General features: G+C 36.5%; 1 protein-coding gene and 1 long non-coding RNA gene across 2 annotated transcripts in view; one reads left to right on the top strand and one right to left on the bottom strand.

Moving 5' to 3' along the window:
• The window catches only part of LOC112906410, a 133,689-nt gene that overhangs the window by 27,565 nt on the left and 88,487 nt on the right, over window positions 1-17,637 (bottom strand). The gene's annotated exons all lie outside the window — the stretch shown is intronic.
• LOC108737346 (homeobox protein araucan) overlaps window positions 1-17,637 on the top strand; it is an 82,674-nt gene that overhangs the window by 9,241 nt on the left and 55,796 nt on the right. The window contains exons 2-3 of the mRNA XM_025980474.1: window positions 5,641-5,889; window positions 16,459-16,590. Of these exons, the coding sequence (XP_025836259.1) occupies window positions 5,641-5,889; window positions 16,459-16,590 (381 nt within the window). The remainder of the gene's footprint in view (window positions 1-5,640; window positions 5,890-16,458; window positions 16,591-17,637) is intronic.

Genomic DNA, 17,637 nt, shown 5'->3' with positions numbered 1-17,637 from the left:
ATAGGCACGTTAGCTTAATCGAATAAAATAATTCGAAGTGGTCTGTATTCTGTCGAAACTGCCAGACGCGGATCGCGATTTCGATCTTTTTGGATCTCATCAGCGCGTCGCAGGCAGCTCCGACAGAACACGGACCAACTTTTACCTGCTGTCTTAACAGTGCGTTTTAGAAATACATGAATACATAAGTTGATTCACTTTTTGAGTAATCAATTGTAATTCAGTATTGCCTTCCGTCTCATTCATTCTCATTTAACTTCTAAAACGGTAACTGCTTTTAAATTTGAAGAAACGTTTTGGGGAGTACGTATGAAAACTTCTTCAACGAGAGTTTTTTCCTTCAAAATTTTGTTTTCAATTTATTTTGCGACATTGAGACATTGTTGCAAACATCCCCAAACGTCTTGTCTTTTTGGGTTTAGCAAATAATTTTCCTCTCGAGTGAGCTAATATATTCGTAAACGAAAGTGTGTCGAGAGGGAAAAGAAACGAGTTTTAAAAGAGCAACAACAACAGCACCAAAGACGGACGCGAACGGCCGGAACGGCAAAGAAAGCCAAGGGCCCTGCGTTGTTACTTACGTTGCCTCCTGTCTTTCTTTTTATCCTTCTGGCTACAGGCGTCGACAGCTCGATCTCCACTCGTTCTCCCCTCGTGGATATCCTGTTTCTTGAGTTTATTTAGACTCGGCTGAAGTGTTTGATTTTGTCTGATGTAGCGGCGGTCGTATCAAATTTAAAAGGAACGAATGGTTCTCTTTCTTCCCTTGCAGCAAATAAAGAAAGAAGGAGAAGGAGAAGGCGCGCGAAGACGAGGACGCGCTCGCTCGTTTCAATAAATCTCTCCACCGCTTAAGTGTTTGATGCGGAGTTTTAAAGACGGTTTAAAAGATTTTAAGTAAACTAATGACAGGGAATTGCCCGAGACGTGTGGGATTAGGTGACGGCGATAAATCGACAACCGTGCCCTGAATGGGCGTTTGTTTGAAAACTGAACACCATAAACGAAATTAATTATTTTTATTTTGTGTGCAAGCTAGCTTTGTACGCATATCGGACGTATCGGACGTTACTTACGCTTAATGGAAAATTATCTTGAGATTTATTTGAATGATNGAGTACAATTTTCATGCATCCATTTAAGACAGTAAATACACTGAATCCAATCTTCGATTTTTTCAGTTTTATAGTAGTTTTCACCACACCTTATACAATCGTATTCGCAGTCTTCTCCAGCTGTATCTTCACTATTCAAATGTATTTCGCATTCTTCTTCAGAAGTTGATTCTGCTTTCCTTTTATGCAAACGAGGCTTAGGATTTTTAATTTTTTGTTTCTTCTCTGTTTTTTGTTTTCTTTCTTTAATACTTTCTTTTGAAGTCACTATTTCTGCCACTTGTTTTGCACGTTTTCTTGCAGTGTTGTCAATTTCTGGGACGGGACTTAATTCACAAAGAAATTTTGAAGGAGTTTCGATAGCGTCTGTAACAGATTTTAAGGTTCCTGGTTGGGGTGACTTCGACTCACGGACCCACTGGTTCTGGGATATGACTTCCATTCGAAACGTTAGGTTGTATTGGTCCTTTATATTGATCTTCATAGAAGTCTGATATGAAAACATATGGCCATATAAGCCTTAAAAAATATGGTCATATAAACCATACCTTTAGGATAAGATGGCCACACAAACAAAAGCACTGACACAGTAAAATAATTTTGAAGATTTTGAGATTATACTAACAACAAAACATCAAACCATAACATAAAAGTAAAATTAATATAAAATCACGTTCATAACGTAGGAACTAACATGTTCTGAAAATTTTTGAGTTAGGTTTAACATAAAACTAACAAAATACTTGCCTTTTCATTTTTTTTTTTTGCACAACAAACTGCACTACTTGCGATCTCTCGCGAACGTCAAGCGCGTAGTGCCGATACATAGCGTTATTTATCGGTAAAAGATGAAATTTTTTCAATTGGCCATCTTAAACGACTGGCCACATCACCCTGAATTACCCTACCTGTGACCATAATTCAACAAAAAGGTTTTCTGATGGAATAAGTAATGTCTGGAAATTCAGCCCAGAAAAAAAGAAACTTTTTCGTTTCATCCAAATTGAGTTTATGCGAGATTAAATTGTCCAAGAGTACCTACGTTTAGGTCTATAATGCCTGGCTCCATGCGTATAAGTTTATTACGAGCATTGAGTACCTAAATCAAGCCATAACAAACCAGGATATTTCTGTACGTGAAAGAATGCCGGTTTAGAAAGAAGAATGTAAATATTTGGCGCCATTATAAATTGATGATTTAAATTAAGTACTAAATCACGTTACAAGGAAAGGCAAACACAGAACGCATCCAGTTTCTTTAAACTCTGCCGCTCCGCGTTTAATATATCGCGCAATCAATATTTTAAAAAGTTAAGAGATTGTTTAATAAATAGAGTCTGGACATGGGTTTCTGTGTAACCGAACACTTGGGCTTTTAGATTATGCAGTACCAAAGGACATGTTTGTGCTCGCATACGTATCCTTGTGTAGTGAGTATGTGGACTGATATTTGTTTGTGCGCGTGTGTGTGTGTGTGTGCGTGCGAGTTTTCTCAAGTCGAGACCGTATATTTGTAAAATAACATGACGAACGATATTTGTGCACATGAAAGTCAGTGACAAGGACCTCGGTACTGGTACAACACGCAAAACAGCATTAAAGAAAAGTGTATAATATCTATGTATAAATTTAAGTGGTTTAGAAACAGTCGGCACTATAGAGAGGGTAATATTTCATAAATAGTGGATAATTTTAGGGGGATCGCTGACCGTATAGAAAGTTGAATATTATGTTCAGTAAATGCTCCATAGTGACCGTCACCCTACAGTAGTTCGTGTCGTGACACTACGAGCAGTATGGTTATTTTTTGACATCAGCAGTTAAAGGTTTATGTCTCGAGCACGGCTCTGTACGGGTGCTAAATGTTGACGTAGCGTTTGAAGTGTGGTATTATAAGCAAATGATGAGGATACTGTGGACAGAGAAGGTTAGAAATGAAGAGGTATTAGAAAGAGTAGTAGAAATCAATAAGAAATAGACGAGATAAGTTGACAAGACGTCTTCTCAGGCATGAAGGACTAGTTAGAAACTAGGACTTAAGAAGAGTAGAGGTAGACGTAGATTAGATTTCTGTTGACAAATAGACAGTGAAGGATGTGCGATGTTCTAGTTTCACGGAAATGCAAAGATTAGTTCAGGATAGGAGTGAGTGGAGGTGCGTGGCCAAGAAAAGTCTTAGGAGTGACGAATATGATAAGTAATTGTGCTATTTACCTATATACATATTTGAATTCGAGTAACTTTATTGTAAAAAGCAAGGAATTACCATTACCTATTAATAAATGTTGAAATTGACTTTCCACATTTTTTTTTCTTAATAATGAAACACAGTATCTATCATCTCACGAATTTAAAGTATGAATACGGTTGTATATTTATTATTTGGAAATCCTCCTCCCTGTGGCGCAAATAAGGAAGACAGTGGGGCTGATCTACCCCGACGGCATCAACACAGATGTCCGAATTAGAATACATTTTTTAATTAATTTTTACCACTTGGTATGGAGTGTGGTTACTGACGCTACTTTTCTTCTTGCTGGATAAGTCTTTCAACATTTCTTCAACAACTGTGAAGGATATCCTCCAACGTATCAATAATAATCCTTGAGCATGCCTGTCAAAGTGGGAAACACAACTTCAACCTAGAGAGTAGGATTTTGATGATGCCCAGCACCATGGTAATCAAGCTCTGAAAACAATTTCGTAACAATAGGCACCGACCGTGAATATCGTGCCTATTTCAAAATATTCCTTAGTTTGTGGTTGGGGCGGTCGAGAAACTAATTTGAGGTCGTCAATTAAACTAATTTAAAAAGTCAAAAATGATTTAAGATAAATTATTTTCGATTTTATCACCAAATTTATAAATTTCTAGCCACCCATGCAAACAGTGGCTTGCGATAAGCTTTTGTTTGCTTGCTTGGTGAACTGGTTTCAATGATGTTGGTTTGTTTCAAAGTTGTCATTAGTCATATTTGATGAAAGTTAACCGTTTCAATCACGCCTGAGTGGAAAACAGGATCAGATTTTCCATTTATTAAAGGGTTACATTTTAACTTAAATCTAATTTCACAATTTTTTTAGATTTCGTGTCAAAAATGAGCTGATTCAGTTAATTTAACGTTTTCTAAAAAATTAATCACAATTTCATCATCAAAGCTTTGTTGTCTTCATTAACGATAAGTAATTAGAATTTTTAATTTTTTCGGTTAACTCATAATAGTTCAAGCTTTGATGTTGGTTTTTCATTAAATGGGAATGTTGATACGGTTATTTCATGTACAGAGATAACACAAATGTATATTATTATGTCAGTTCGGGCTCATCGGCAATACATCAGTTGCAAGCTAGAGTGGGTGTCATATGTCTCGATAAGGCATATTCTAGTACAACATATGTTCATTACATTTTAACGAACCAGTAATGGCCATTTAAACCATTATTTGCAAATTTACTACGATAACCAACATTAATATTAACAGGAATAATCTGTTTTGCAATCATGTCTTTGTTTAGTTTATGTTAATTACAAACACAATCGATTCATACGGAAAAATTAGCGTAGCAATTTTTAAGTAGTCAAAAAAAAATACATTTCAATACATGAAACAGTAATAAAACTTGTTTAATATTCAATTTATAATTTGTTTACGAAAAATCCAATCGTTGTTGTAACATAGTAAAAAGTGGTAGTAGATTATGTTCGGGTCAATTTAGGAAGGCGACAAGTTTAATGGAAGCAAATATGTAATTTATCGGTCACTTATGGACAAAATTGATATACTTTGAAAAAACTAAATTTACTCTGTGCGAAATATATTCATCATCATAAGGTCGTCAGTCCTAAGTCTGGTTGGACACGCACCTCCACTCTTTCTTATCCTGAGCTAATCTTCGCATTTCCCTAAAACTAGAATAACCTACATCCGTAACTATTTGTGAACAGTAATCTAATCTAGGTCTATCCCACTCCTCCTAACTCCTGTTTCTGCCTCTAATATGTCTCTGACTAGACCTTCATGCCTGAGAAGGTGTCCTACCAACCCATCTCGCCTATTTTGTATTGATTTCCAGAGAGTACTTTGTTCTCCTATTACTAATACCTCTTCATTTCTAACCTTCACTATCCACGGTATCCTCATCATTCGCCTGTAACACCACATTTCGAACGCTTCTTCTTCGAAAATAATAATAAGACGTATTGTAATAGTTTCCAACTTTGAAGAAAAATTATCAACTTAAACGATCCTACTACGTTTCCGTTCCTCTTTAAATTACGGTAAAATATGGTATAGTAATCAGAGCAATCTGTTCAAGCCGCATTCCAGCAAACTGCAAGAAATCATTTTAAACTTAGTATTGTTAATGTAAAAGGTAGACTTTTTAAAGTGTTAAGCATCAATTCTATCTGTAGTTCTTATCACAATATTAATTCCCCATCGAAATAATCCAATGAATTTTCACTCGTTTGTAAAACATTTTCGAATATTTTTTTTATTAACGATTGTATCTCGTTTTCTTTCAGTTACTAGTATCTGGTCAAACAACGACAACATCATCATCGTCGCCGGCGTCTGGTGGTAGTTCTTTAAGCCCAGGGGGTTCGGCATGCGGTCCGGTGGGTGCTCTGTCGCCAGGGGGTACGTCGAGTACCGGGCCGACGCAATGTTGCGAGTCGGGAAGACCTCTTGTAACGGACCCGGTTACCGGTCAAAGCGTGTGTTCCTGCCAGTACGACTCTGCGCGTTTGGCTGCTTTACAATATCCTCGAAGTGTCGGGGTTTACGGCACGCCTTATCCTTCTACAGATCAGAACCCCTATCCTAGCATAGGGGTCGACAGCTCAGCCTTCTATTCTCCCTTAGTAAGTATTCTTATCTTTCTATTACTGTAGTGCTTCGTTATTAGAGAAGGTCTAACGTGAAACACGTTCTCAATGTACTTGTAAAATAAGTGAATTTAGGATTTATAAAAACACTTAATGTTCCTTTTGTAGAATTATTTCTAAGAAAGGTATGTAAATGAGAATGGCATATACAATCAAGTCATTTTCTGAAGTTTTCGGAAAAACTAAACATACATCGACTTACATGGACGACATCTTCAGTAGTTCTTTTTCCTAGAGTGGTTTGAAGATGTTCAATCTCCCCTGCAAGAGGATCTCGTACATACCCGGTAACATGTTGTAGCGCCCAAACTATGAATACATAAAATAATTCGAAGTGGTCTGTATTCTGTCGAAGCTGTCAGACGCGGATCGCGATTTCGATCTTTTTGGATCTCATCAGCGCGTCGCGGGCAGCTCCGACAGAACACAGACCAACTTTCACTTGCTGTCTTAACAGTGCGTTTTAGAAAATACCACAAATGGCGCAGTAAACGCCATCTGTAGTGCGATGCTACATTTTAGGATTACGTATGCTCCAACAAGGTCCACTTGTGTGGATATCTACTTGCTGAAAACGAATCCCGGCGTAGCCAACCTCAACGTGATAGGCACGTTAGCTTAATCGAATAAAATAATTCGAAGTGGTCTGTATTCTGTCGAAACTGCCAGACGCGGATCGCGATTTCGATCTTTTTGGATCTCATCAGCGCGTCGCAGGCAGCTCCGACAGAACACGGACCAACTTTTACCTGCTGTCTTAACAGTGCGTTTTAGAAATACATGAATACATAAGTTGATTCACTTTTTGAGTAATCAATTGTAATTCAGTATTGCCTTCCGTCTCATTCATTCTCATTTAACTTCTAAAACGGTAACTGCTTTTAAATTTGAAGAAACGTTTTGGGGAGTACGTATGAAAACTTCTTCAACGAGAGTTTTTTCCTTCAAAATTTTGTTTTCAATTTATTTTGCGACATTGAGACATTGTTGCAAACATCCCCAAACGTCTTGTCTTTTTGGGTTTAGCAAATAATTTTCCTCTCGAGTGAGCTAATATATTCGTAAACGAAAGTGTGTCGAGAGGGAAAAGAAACGAGTTTTAAAAGAGCAACAACAACAGCACCAAAGACGGACGCGAACGGCCGGAACGGCAAAGAAAGCCAAGGGCCCTGCGTTGTTACTTACGTTGCCTCCTGTCTTTCTTTTTATCCTTCTGGCTACAGGCGTCGACAGCTCGATCTCCACTCGTTCTCCCCTCGTGGATATCCTGTTTCTTGAGTTTATTTAGACTCGGCTGAAGTGTTTGATTTTGTCTGATGTAGCGGCGGTCGTATCAAATTTAAAAGGAACGAATGGTTCTCTTTCTTCCCTTGCAGCAAATAAAGAAAGAAGGAGAAGGAGAAGGCGCGCGAAGACGAGGACGCGCTCGCTCGTTTCAATAAATCTCTCCACCGCTTAAGTGTTTGATGCGGAGTTTTAAAGACGGTTTAAAAGATTTTAAGTAAACTAATGACAGGGAATTGCCCGAGACGTGTGGGATTAGGTGACGGCGATAAATCGACAACCGTGCCCTGAATGGGCGTTTGTTTGAAAACTGAACACCATAAACGAAATTAATTATTTTTATTTTGTGTGCAAGCTAGCTTTGTACGCATATCGGACGTATCGGACGTTACTTACGCTTAATGGAAAATTATCTTGAGATTTATTTGAATGATTTTATTTTACTCCATCTTCATTTGAAGATTGAAGAAAAACACAAAAATATGAAATAAGTACATAGGTAGTACAAAAAATTAATGATGATTAGTATTTTGTCGAATACATCAGACGCGAATCGCGATTCTGATCTCATTGGCGTGTCGTAGACAGTTTATACTACAGATGGCGTTCACCGCACTATTTGTAATAATTCACACAGGTAGTATAGCTTATCAGGTAGTTATATTTTCCAAATTTTCATTATTATTGTATGTGTTCTTCTTTCTTCTGTAATAGGTCTATGATCTATTCCTTCTTCGATTTGATCCATCCTGGATCTCAACTGACAAATTTTACAATAGTCATGTTGATAAAATTTTATGAAAAAGTCGAAAAATTGAATTTATCACTATTGAAGAATTGTCGATTTTTGGATTGCGATATGAATCAATATCAATACATACGCGGGATTGTACAACGATAGATTTTTGTGTTTTCGTTTCAAATCTCATTAGTTTAACAAAAGGATCAAAGTGATACTCAACCGTATCATAATTAAGAAAATGTTTTGAATTAATTTAAACAGCTCAAAACAGGAAACATCTACTAAAGAACCATCCCTTCACATAAATTGTGTTGTTTATTATAAAATGGTACTAATTAAGTTATTGTACTGTCGCGGCGTAATTAATTTACTACTTTCTTTGTGAATATATTTGAAACTTAGTTATTACTCTGTTTTTGCCAAAAAAAAAGGGAATGTAACACGTGTAGTAAATAAGTCTAAACGTTCTGTAGACGTATTAATTAAACAGAAATAGTGCAACTTTGTGTGAATGTTCGGTCCCATCATTTATGATTAAAAGGATTTGCCTTTCAAATAATTTTCCGCTTTATCACCTTTGGACGAGAACAGAAAGGATGAGGCATGAGACAGAAATAAAATATAAATACAAGAGCCCCGGTCTCCTCTCGGGCATTCTGCTCAGGCAGTTCTTCTTAATTCTCTATTAATAGAACAGGTTAATAACATGTTTGGACATTTTTATTGCTTTGTAAACATGCAGGAAAAAGAAACTGATTGTGATAAAAAAAGTATCACGCCCAATTAAACCGCGAAAGAAAGAATTATTACAAACACGTGTCCTGAACCAAAATTTTTAACAAGAACACTCTCCAATTCTATGTATTTACAAGATTGTACCTCAGTCCTTAAATATCCTAATTTCTACAAAATTTTGCAATTTTTTTATTACAAAGCTCAAAGTTGGGCAAGTGCCCTTGAACTTTGCTGTTGAAGATTTTGTACCGTCGTGGCTTTTTTCTTAGTAGGTACCTGTCTATATTTTATGTTTTAATTACTAATATTTGTTCTGCAAATTCATGATGTGAGCAATGTTAAACAAAAATTGCTGTTTATTTGACAATGATTACGGAGAGCAGACGTCGTCCTTACATGATATTATCAAGGACGTATTTAGGTTTCATGTTATATGTGTAATAGATATTACGTTATGTGCATTAATTACAAAGAACTACACGCAATCTTTCATAGTTTTCCCACCATAAAATTTAGATCGTAGGCCTATTATACCTGCGATCGTCGTCCGCTCTCGAGTACGTCTTTTTGCAGTATATTTGATTTAAAATACAAATAACTTATTATTCCCTTAAAATAAAACTGTTCCAAGTTTTAAATCAGATTTTTTACAATGTGGGCTCACACATATTTTACTATAATAAAAAGAACTTCCTTAAAAATTTAATCCTGGACCTCATCCTTAACTTGCATATACAAATTCGATAATAATTTATTAACGAATTAACACTCGAATTCATTTTGAAATACGCATTGATTAGTACCTAATGAAGGTTTGCCACATTCCACGTAATCATGCGCAATCGATGATTGCCGATAATAATTGTTCGCTTTGCCAATAATTGCCTTTGTGGCAGCAGCAGTAATAAAGAAATATGGACAGACGTAAAAGTTGTACCTACCGCACAACCAATAGCAGCGGTTCAATTATATATTCTGTATAGACGGTAGCTAAAACATTGGCTTATTTTTCCAAAAATCATCATCATCATAAGGTCCTCAGTCCTTACAACTTGTTGGACACGCACCTCCACTCTTTTCTACCCTGAGCAAAACTAGAACAACCCATATCCTATTTGCAAACAGTAATCTGATTTAGGTCTACCTCTACTCCTCTTGACTCCTGTTTCTGCCGTTCATGCCTGAGAAGGTGTCCTACCAACCTATCTCGCCTATTTCTTAATGATTTCCATACAGTCCTCTGTTCTCCTATTCTTTCTAATACCTTTTCATTTCTAATCTTCTCTTTCCACGGTATCCTCATCATTCGCCTGTAACAACACAGTTCGAACGGTTATATCCTTCTCTTTTCCACCGCGCCCACCGTCCCACCTTTCGCAAGTATAAAAGTGACTTCTGTTTCTTGAAGTGGACTCGAGCCTTCGCTATCCTCTGCCTTATATCCCTACTACTCCTTCCGTCCTGACTTATCTGCCTTCCTAGATACCTAAAATCGGCCACTTCTTTTATTTTTTCGTCTCCCATCTTTACATTTACTCTTTCTCTACTTTTTCTTCCCTTGCATACTATTTTTGTTTCACTTCTATTTATTTCGAAATATAAAATTAAATTAATACGATCAACGCGAAATCGACATTTCTAACGAATTCTATTATATTCTATTTTTTTGTGGTGCTAATATTAACGGTTTATTATGGAGATGGTGTGAGCTTTTATAAATGTAGGCTCATGTTACATACGTAGTTTTACCATGAATGAGTAGAATCGAATGTCGTTAATTAAGAGAGAGCAATGTATAATGAATGAATAACACGCAATATCGTTGCAAATATGTAATCGTAGTTAACAGGGATAAAAAAGTCCGGATGCGAGACGCCACTGTTTTATCGCACCTACCGGCTCCAGCCGCCAACTGGGATCCCATTGAATTCCGCTAAGGCTTCAAAACCTTTGTCGTGAGATTGTTCTCATCTGATAAACGTAAACGTAACGGGATTCGCAATGGTAATGTGGCGACTTTATTAAACGTAAAACGCCTAAAGTATGAAAATTAATCTCCAATGGAAGTAAGTCATTTAAACTGATTACTCATTAGTTAGTATTATCAATTATTTGCATACTTATTACGAATTAAAAACGCCCCGATTTCCGTGATACCTCTAATAGATAAGGGGCCAGTTTTTTGTAGGCAGGCGTCAGTCAGATTATCCTACTGGCACTAGTTAATGTGTGTATAATTTATTTTAGGAAATCGTTATTTCTGTTGCATACTAACTAAACTAAATGAAGTTGTCAGCCCTGATTCGCCTTTTTAATTATTAATGAACTATTTTTTAAAGTATTAATAAAAGCGATAAAACAATTACGTTGCCTATGACGTGCTGAGGAGATCTAATATGACTAAAGAAGTATACTATTTTTGCTAAATCGGGGGGTGCTAATCATAATCATGTGCCTGAAATTAATATTCTTACCAGGTAGTAAGCCATACATTGTAGACCACGTCCTTCATCCATTTTGTTTTTATAAGAGAAGGATTTGGATTTATAAAACCAACGATTTTGTACTATATATAGGTATGTATGGTAAAATGCGAATTATAAAAAGGAAAATGTGGGCTGAAATGGAGACATGTAATTACTCTCATTCTCGTCCACGCATTTTCAGCTCAGTTTTGTTCTCTCCGACTAATTGTCCTGTAATAATTTTAACTGACCGATGTCATTTGCGGTCGAGTTAAAATTGAAAAGGTAGGCAGTCTGTAATTATGAAAATCAATCCAGAAAACAGATTGCGTTCGTGCTATCGGTTTTTTTTTACAGATATGCCACGATATATGTACCTGCATGATATATTACCCTCCTTAACGTAGATATCGTCCTGTTTGTCCTGCTGAATGATTAAAATTAACTGAGAAATATAGAAGCCATTATAATGGATGTGAGTGCAGTAATAAAGGAAATGGAAAAATAATTAACCAAGAAAAAACATTAATTTAGCACTATAGTATATTGAATACACAGTATACAATAATATATGAGATGCCCGTCGCTAACAGCTGACTGTATTATCGATATGCGCATGCGCGCCTTTCTATTTTCATAACCTATCATCGCGTCGCGAGACAAAACGTTGCAAAACGTGTCGTTTCATGGCCTTGAGATTTTACTCTCATCGATCCCAAAGAAATTTCACTTCAATGAGTAACGCATTTAGTATATTACGTTCAGCGAAATTAAAAGATAAACTTATTTAAGTTTGTAGAATTTAATTTTGTCGGTGATTAATTATTTTAATTTGTAATATGAATTTAATTTTGCCAATAACCGACTAGCTGTTTTTTCTAATATTTATTTTGTTTTATAAGAGCTACGTTTCGACTAAGTAAGTCATCCTCAGGCTTAAGTTATAAAATATGTCATTTTTTTCAAAAAAAAAATTAGTGAAATAAATAGAATTACATATTTGATATCCTTATACTACGTGTTTTCACTTATGTTGGCTGTTGTGATATAGGACAATGATTCTGTAAAAGAATTTAAAGGCGCAACTCGAACAGCGCCGGTGGTTGGCTCTACCACTATTGCTTATCACTGTACATTAATACGCTGTTGTAATACATTTATGCTTGTATTTATTAATTACCCACACAGTTTGACTTTACTAATGTTTCAATGGTACACATTGCATACGATATATTATGCGTGTTATGAACTGGCATGAATCGAGAATATCCGAAAGACTTTTTAGTATTCAATGATCAGACACATACAGACACGCCATGAGTACTCATTTGTGTAGGTGCCTATATGTATATATATATATTGTCTAGATTTGTGTTATAGAAAGTTAACGAACATAAACGTACTAATTTGCTGCAAATCGCTTTACACTGTAAGTAGCAGCAATTAATTGTTGCCAGTTGTAATTGACCATTCGGTACATGCTAATTATGAAATAGTACAGTATGCCCCATTAATAATAAAGATATACATACATATATGCTTTCCTTTGCTTGTTTCGATTGCTTACAGTGTTGTTAAATTAACATACACGAACAATACCTACACAGTAGGTACCTGAAAGACGAATTTGTAACCTTTTAAATTTTAAAATAATNAGAAGAATGTAAATATTTGGCGCCATTATAAATTGATGATTTAAATTAAGTACTAAATCACGTTACAAGGAAAGGCAAACACAGAACGCATCCAGTTTCTTTAAACTCTGCCGCTCCGCGTTTAATATATCGCGCAATCAATATTTTAAAAAGTTAAGAGATTGTTTAATAAATAGAGTCTGGACATGGGTTTCTGTGTAACCGAACACTTGGGCTTTTAGATTATGCAGTACCAAAGGACATGTTTGTGCTCGCATACGTATCCTTGTGTAGTGAGTATGTGGACTGATATTTGTTTGTGCGCGTGTGTGTGTGTGTGTGCGTGCGAGTTTTCTCAAGTCGAGACCGTATATTTGTAAAATAACATGACGAACGATATTTGTGCACATGAAAGTCAGTGACAAGGACCTCGGTACTGGTACAACACGCAAAACAGCATTAAAGAAAAGTGTATAATATCTATGTATAAATTTAAGTGGTTTAGAAACAGTCGGCACTATAGAGAGGGTAATATTTCATAAATAGTGGATAATTTTAGGGGGATCGCTGACCGTATAGAAAGTTGAATATTATGTTCAGTAAATGCTCCATAGTGACCGTCACCCTACAGTAGTTCGTGTCGTGACACTACGAGCAGTATGGTTATTTTTTGACATCAGCAGTTAAAGGTTTATGTCTCGAGCACGGCTCTGTACGGGTGCTAAATGTTGACGTAGCGTTTGAAGTGTGGTATTATAAGCAAATGATGAGGATACTGTGGACAGAGAAGGTTAGAAATGAAGAGGTATTAGAAAGAGTAGTAGAAATCAATAAGAAATAGACGAGATAAGTTGACAAGACGTCTTCTCAGGCATGAAGGACTAGTTAGAAACTAGGACTTAAGAAGAGTAGAGGTAGACGTAGATTAGATTTCTGTTGACAAATAGACAGTGAAGGATGTGCGATGTTCTAGTTTCACGGAAATGCAAAGATTAGTTCAGGATAGGAGTGAGTGGAGGTGCGTGGCCAAGAAAAGTCTTAGGAGTGACGAATATGATAAGTAATTGTGCTATTTACCTATATACATATTTGAATTCGAGTAACTTTATTGTAAAAAGCAAGGAATTACCATTACCTATTAATAAATGTTGAAATTGACTTTCCACATTTTTTTTTCTTAATAATGAAACACAGTATCTATCATCTCACGAATTTAAAGTATGAATACGGTTGTATATTTATTATTTGGAAATCCTCCTCCCTGTGGCGCAAATAAGGAAGACAGTGGGGCTGATCTACCCCGACGGCATCAACACAGATGTCCGAATTAGAATACATTTTTTAATTAATTTTTACCACTTGGTATGGAGTGTGGTTACTGACGCTACTTTTCTTCTTGCTGGATAAGTCTTTCAACATTTCTTCAACAACTGTGAAGGATATCCTCCAACGTATCAATAATAATCCTTGAGCATGCCTGTCAAAGTGGGAAACACAACTTCAACCTAGAGAGTAGGATTTTGATGATGCCCAGCACCATGGTAATCAAGCTCTGAAAACAATTTCGTAACAATAGGCACCGACCGTGAATATCGTGCCTATTTCAAAATATTCCTTAGTTTGTGGTTGGGGCGGTCGAGAAACTAATTTGAGGTCGTCAATTAAACTAATTTAAAAAGTCAAAAATGATTTAAGATAAATTATTTTCGATTTTATCACCAAATTTATAAATTTCTAGCCACCCATGCAAACAGTGGCTTGCGATAAGCTTTTGTTTGCTTGCTTGGTGAACTGGTTTCAATGATGTTGGTTTGTTTCAAAGTTGTCATTAGTCATATTTGATGAAAGTTAACCGTTTCAATCACGCCTGAGTGGAAAACAGGATCAGATTTTCCATTTATTAAAGGGTTACATTTTAACTTAAATCTAATTTCACAATTTTTTTAGATTTCGTGTCAAAAATGAGCTGATTCAGTTAATTTAACGTTTTCTAAAAAATTAATCACAATTTCATCATCAAAGCTTTGTTGTCTTCATTAACGATAAGTAATTAGAATTTTTAATTTTTTCGGTTAACTCATAATAGTTCAAGCTTTGATGTTGGTTTTTCATTAAATGGGAATGTTGATACGGTTATTTCATGTACAGAGATAACACAAATGTATATTATTATGTCAGTTCGGGCTCATCGGCAATACATCAGTTGCAAGCTAGAGTGGGTGTCATATGTCTCGATAAGGCATATTCTAGTACAACATATGTTCATTACATTTTAACGAACCAGTAATGGCCATTTAAACCATTATTTGCAAATTTACTACGATAACCAACATTAATATTAACAGGAATAATCTGTTTTGCAATCATGTCTTTGTTTAGTTTATGTTAATTACAAACACAATCGATTCATACGGAAAAATTAGCGTAGCAATTTTTAAGTAGTCAAAAAAAAATACATTTCAATACATGAAACAGTAATAAAACTTGTTTAATATTCAATTTATAATTTGTTTACGAAAAATCCAATCGTTGTTGTAACATAGTAAAAAGTGGTAGTAGATTATGTTCGGGTCAATTTAGGAAGGCGACAAGTTTAATGGAAGCAAATATGTAATTTATCGGTCACTTATGGACAAAATTGATATACTTTGAAAAAACTAAATTTACTCTGTGCGAAATATATTCATCATCATAAGGTCGTCAGTCCTAAGTCTGGTTGGACACGCACCTCCACTCTTTCTTATCCTGAGCTAATCTTCGCATTTCCCTAAAACTAGAATAACCTACATCCGTAACTATTTGTGAACAGTAATCTAATCTAGGTCTATCCCACTCCTCCTAACTCCTGTTTCTGCCTCTAATATGTCTCTGACTAGACCTTCATGCCTGAGAAGGTGTCCTACCAACCCATCTCGCCTATTTTGTATTGATTTCCAGAGAGTACTTTGTTCTCCTATTACTAATACCTCTTCATTTCTAACCTTCACTATCCACGGTATCCTCATCATTCGCCTGTAACACCACATTTCGAACGCTTCTTCTTCGAAAATAATAATAAGACGTATTGTAATAGTTTCCAACTTTGAAGAAAAATTATCAACTTAAACGATCCTACTACGTTTCCGTTCCTCTTTAAATTACGGTAAAATATGGTATAGTAATCAGAGCAATCTGTTCAAGCCGCATTCCAGCAAACTGCAAGAAATCATTTTAAACTTAGTATTGTTAATGTAAAAGGTAGACTTTTTAAAGTGTTAAGCATCAATTCTATCTGTAGTTCTTATCACAATATTAATTCCCCATCGAAATAATCCAATGAATTTTCACTCGTTTGTAAAACATTTTCGAATATTTTTTTTATTAACGATTGTATCTCGTTTTCTTTCAGTTACTAGTATCTGGTCAAACAACGACAACATCATCATCGTCGCCGGCGTCTGGTGGTAGTTCTTTAAGCCCAGGGGGTTCGGCATGCGGTCCGGTGGGTGCTCTGTCGCCAGGGGGTACGTCGAGTACCGGGCCGACGCAATGTTGCGAGTCGGGAAGACCTCTTGTAACGGACCCGGTTACCGGTCAAAGCGTGTGTTCCTGCCAGTACGACTCTGCGCGTTTGGCTGCTTTACAATATCCTCGAAGTGTCGGGGTTTACGGCACGCCTTATCCTTCTACAGATCAGAACCCCTATCCTAGCATAGGGGTCGACAGCTCAGCCTTCTATTCTCCCTTAGTAAGTATTCTTATCTTTCTATTACTGTAGTGCTTCGTTATTAGAGAAGGTCTAACGTGAAACACGTTCTCAATGTACTTGTAAAATAAGTGAATTTAGGATTTATAAAAACACTTAATGTTCCTTTTGTAGAATTATTTCTAAGAAAGGTATGTAAATGAGAATGGCATATACAATCAAGTCATTTTCTGAAGTTTTCGGAAAAACTAAACATACATCGACTTACATGGACGACATCTTCAGTAGTTCTTTTTCCTAGAGTGGTTTGAAGATGTTCAATCTCCCCTGCAAGAGGATCTCGTACATACCCGGTAACATGTTGTAGCGCCCAAACTATGAATACATAAAATAATTCGAAGTGGTCTGTATTCTGTCGAAGCTGTCAGACGCGGATCGCGATTTCGATCTTTTTGGATCTCATCAGCGCGTCGCGGGCAGCTCCGACAGAACACAGACCAACTTTCACTTGCTGTCTTAACAGTGCGTTTTAGAAAATACCACAAATGGCGCAGTAAACGCCATCTGTAGTGCGATGCTACATTTTAGGATTACGTATGCTCCAACAAGGTCCACTTATGTGGATATCTACTTGTTGAAAACTAATCCCGGCGTAGCTAACCTCAACGTGATAGGCACGTTAGCTTATAATCGAATGAAATAATTCGAAGTGGTCTGTATTCTGTCGAAACTGCCAGACGCGGATCGCGATTTCGATCTTATTGGATCTCATCAGCGCGTCGCGGGCAGCTCCGACAGAACACAGACCAACTTTTACTTGCTGTCTTAACAGTGCGTTTTAGAAAATACTACAAATGGCGCAGTAAACGCCATCTGTAGCACGATGCTACATTTTAGGATTACATATGCTCCAGCAAGGTCCACTTTATGTGGATATCTACTTGTTGAAAACGAATCCCGGCGTAGCTAACCTCAACGTGATAGGCACGTTAGCTTAATCGAATAAAATAATTCGAAGTGGTCTGTATTCTGTCGAAACTGCCAGACGCGGATCGCGATTTCGATCTTTTTGGATCTCATCAGCGCGTC

The sequence above is a fragment of the Agrilus planipennis genome, unplaced genomic scaffold (genome assembly GCF_000699045.2).
Source record: "Agrilus planipennis isolate EAB-ADULT unplaced genomic scaffold, Apla_2.0 scaffold132, whole genome shotgun sequence".
Taxonomy (NCBI): Eukaryota; Metazoa; Arthropoda; class Insecta; order Coleoptera; family Buprestidae; genus Agrilus; species Agrilus planipennis.
The sequence above is the reverse complement of the archived record's forward strand: the minus strand, read 5'-3'. Positions and strand labels throughout refer to the sequence as shown.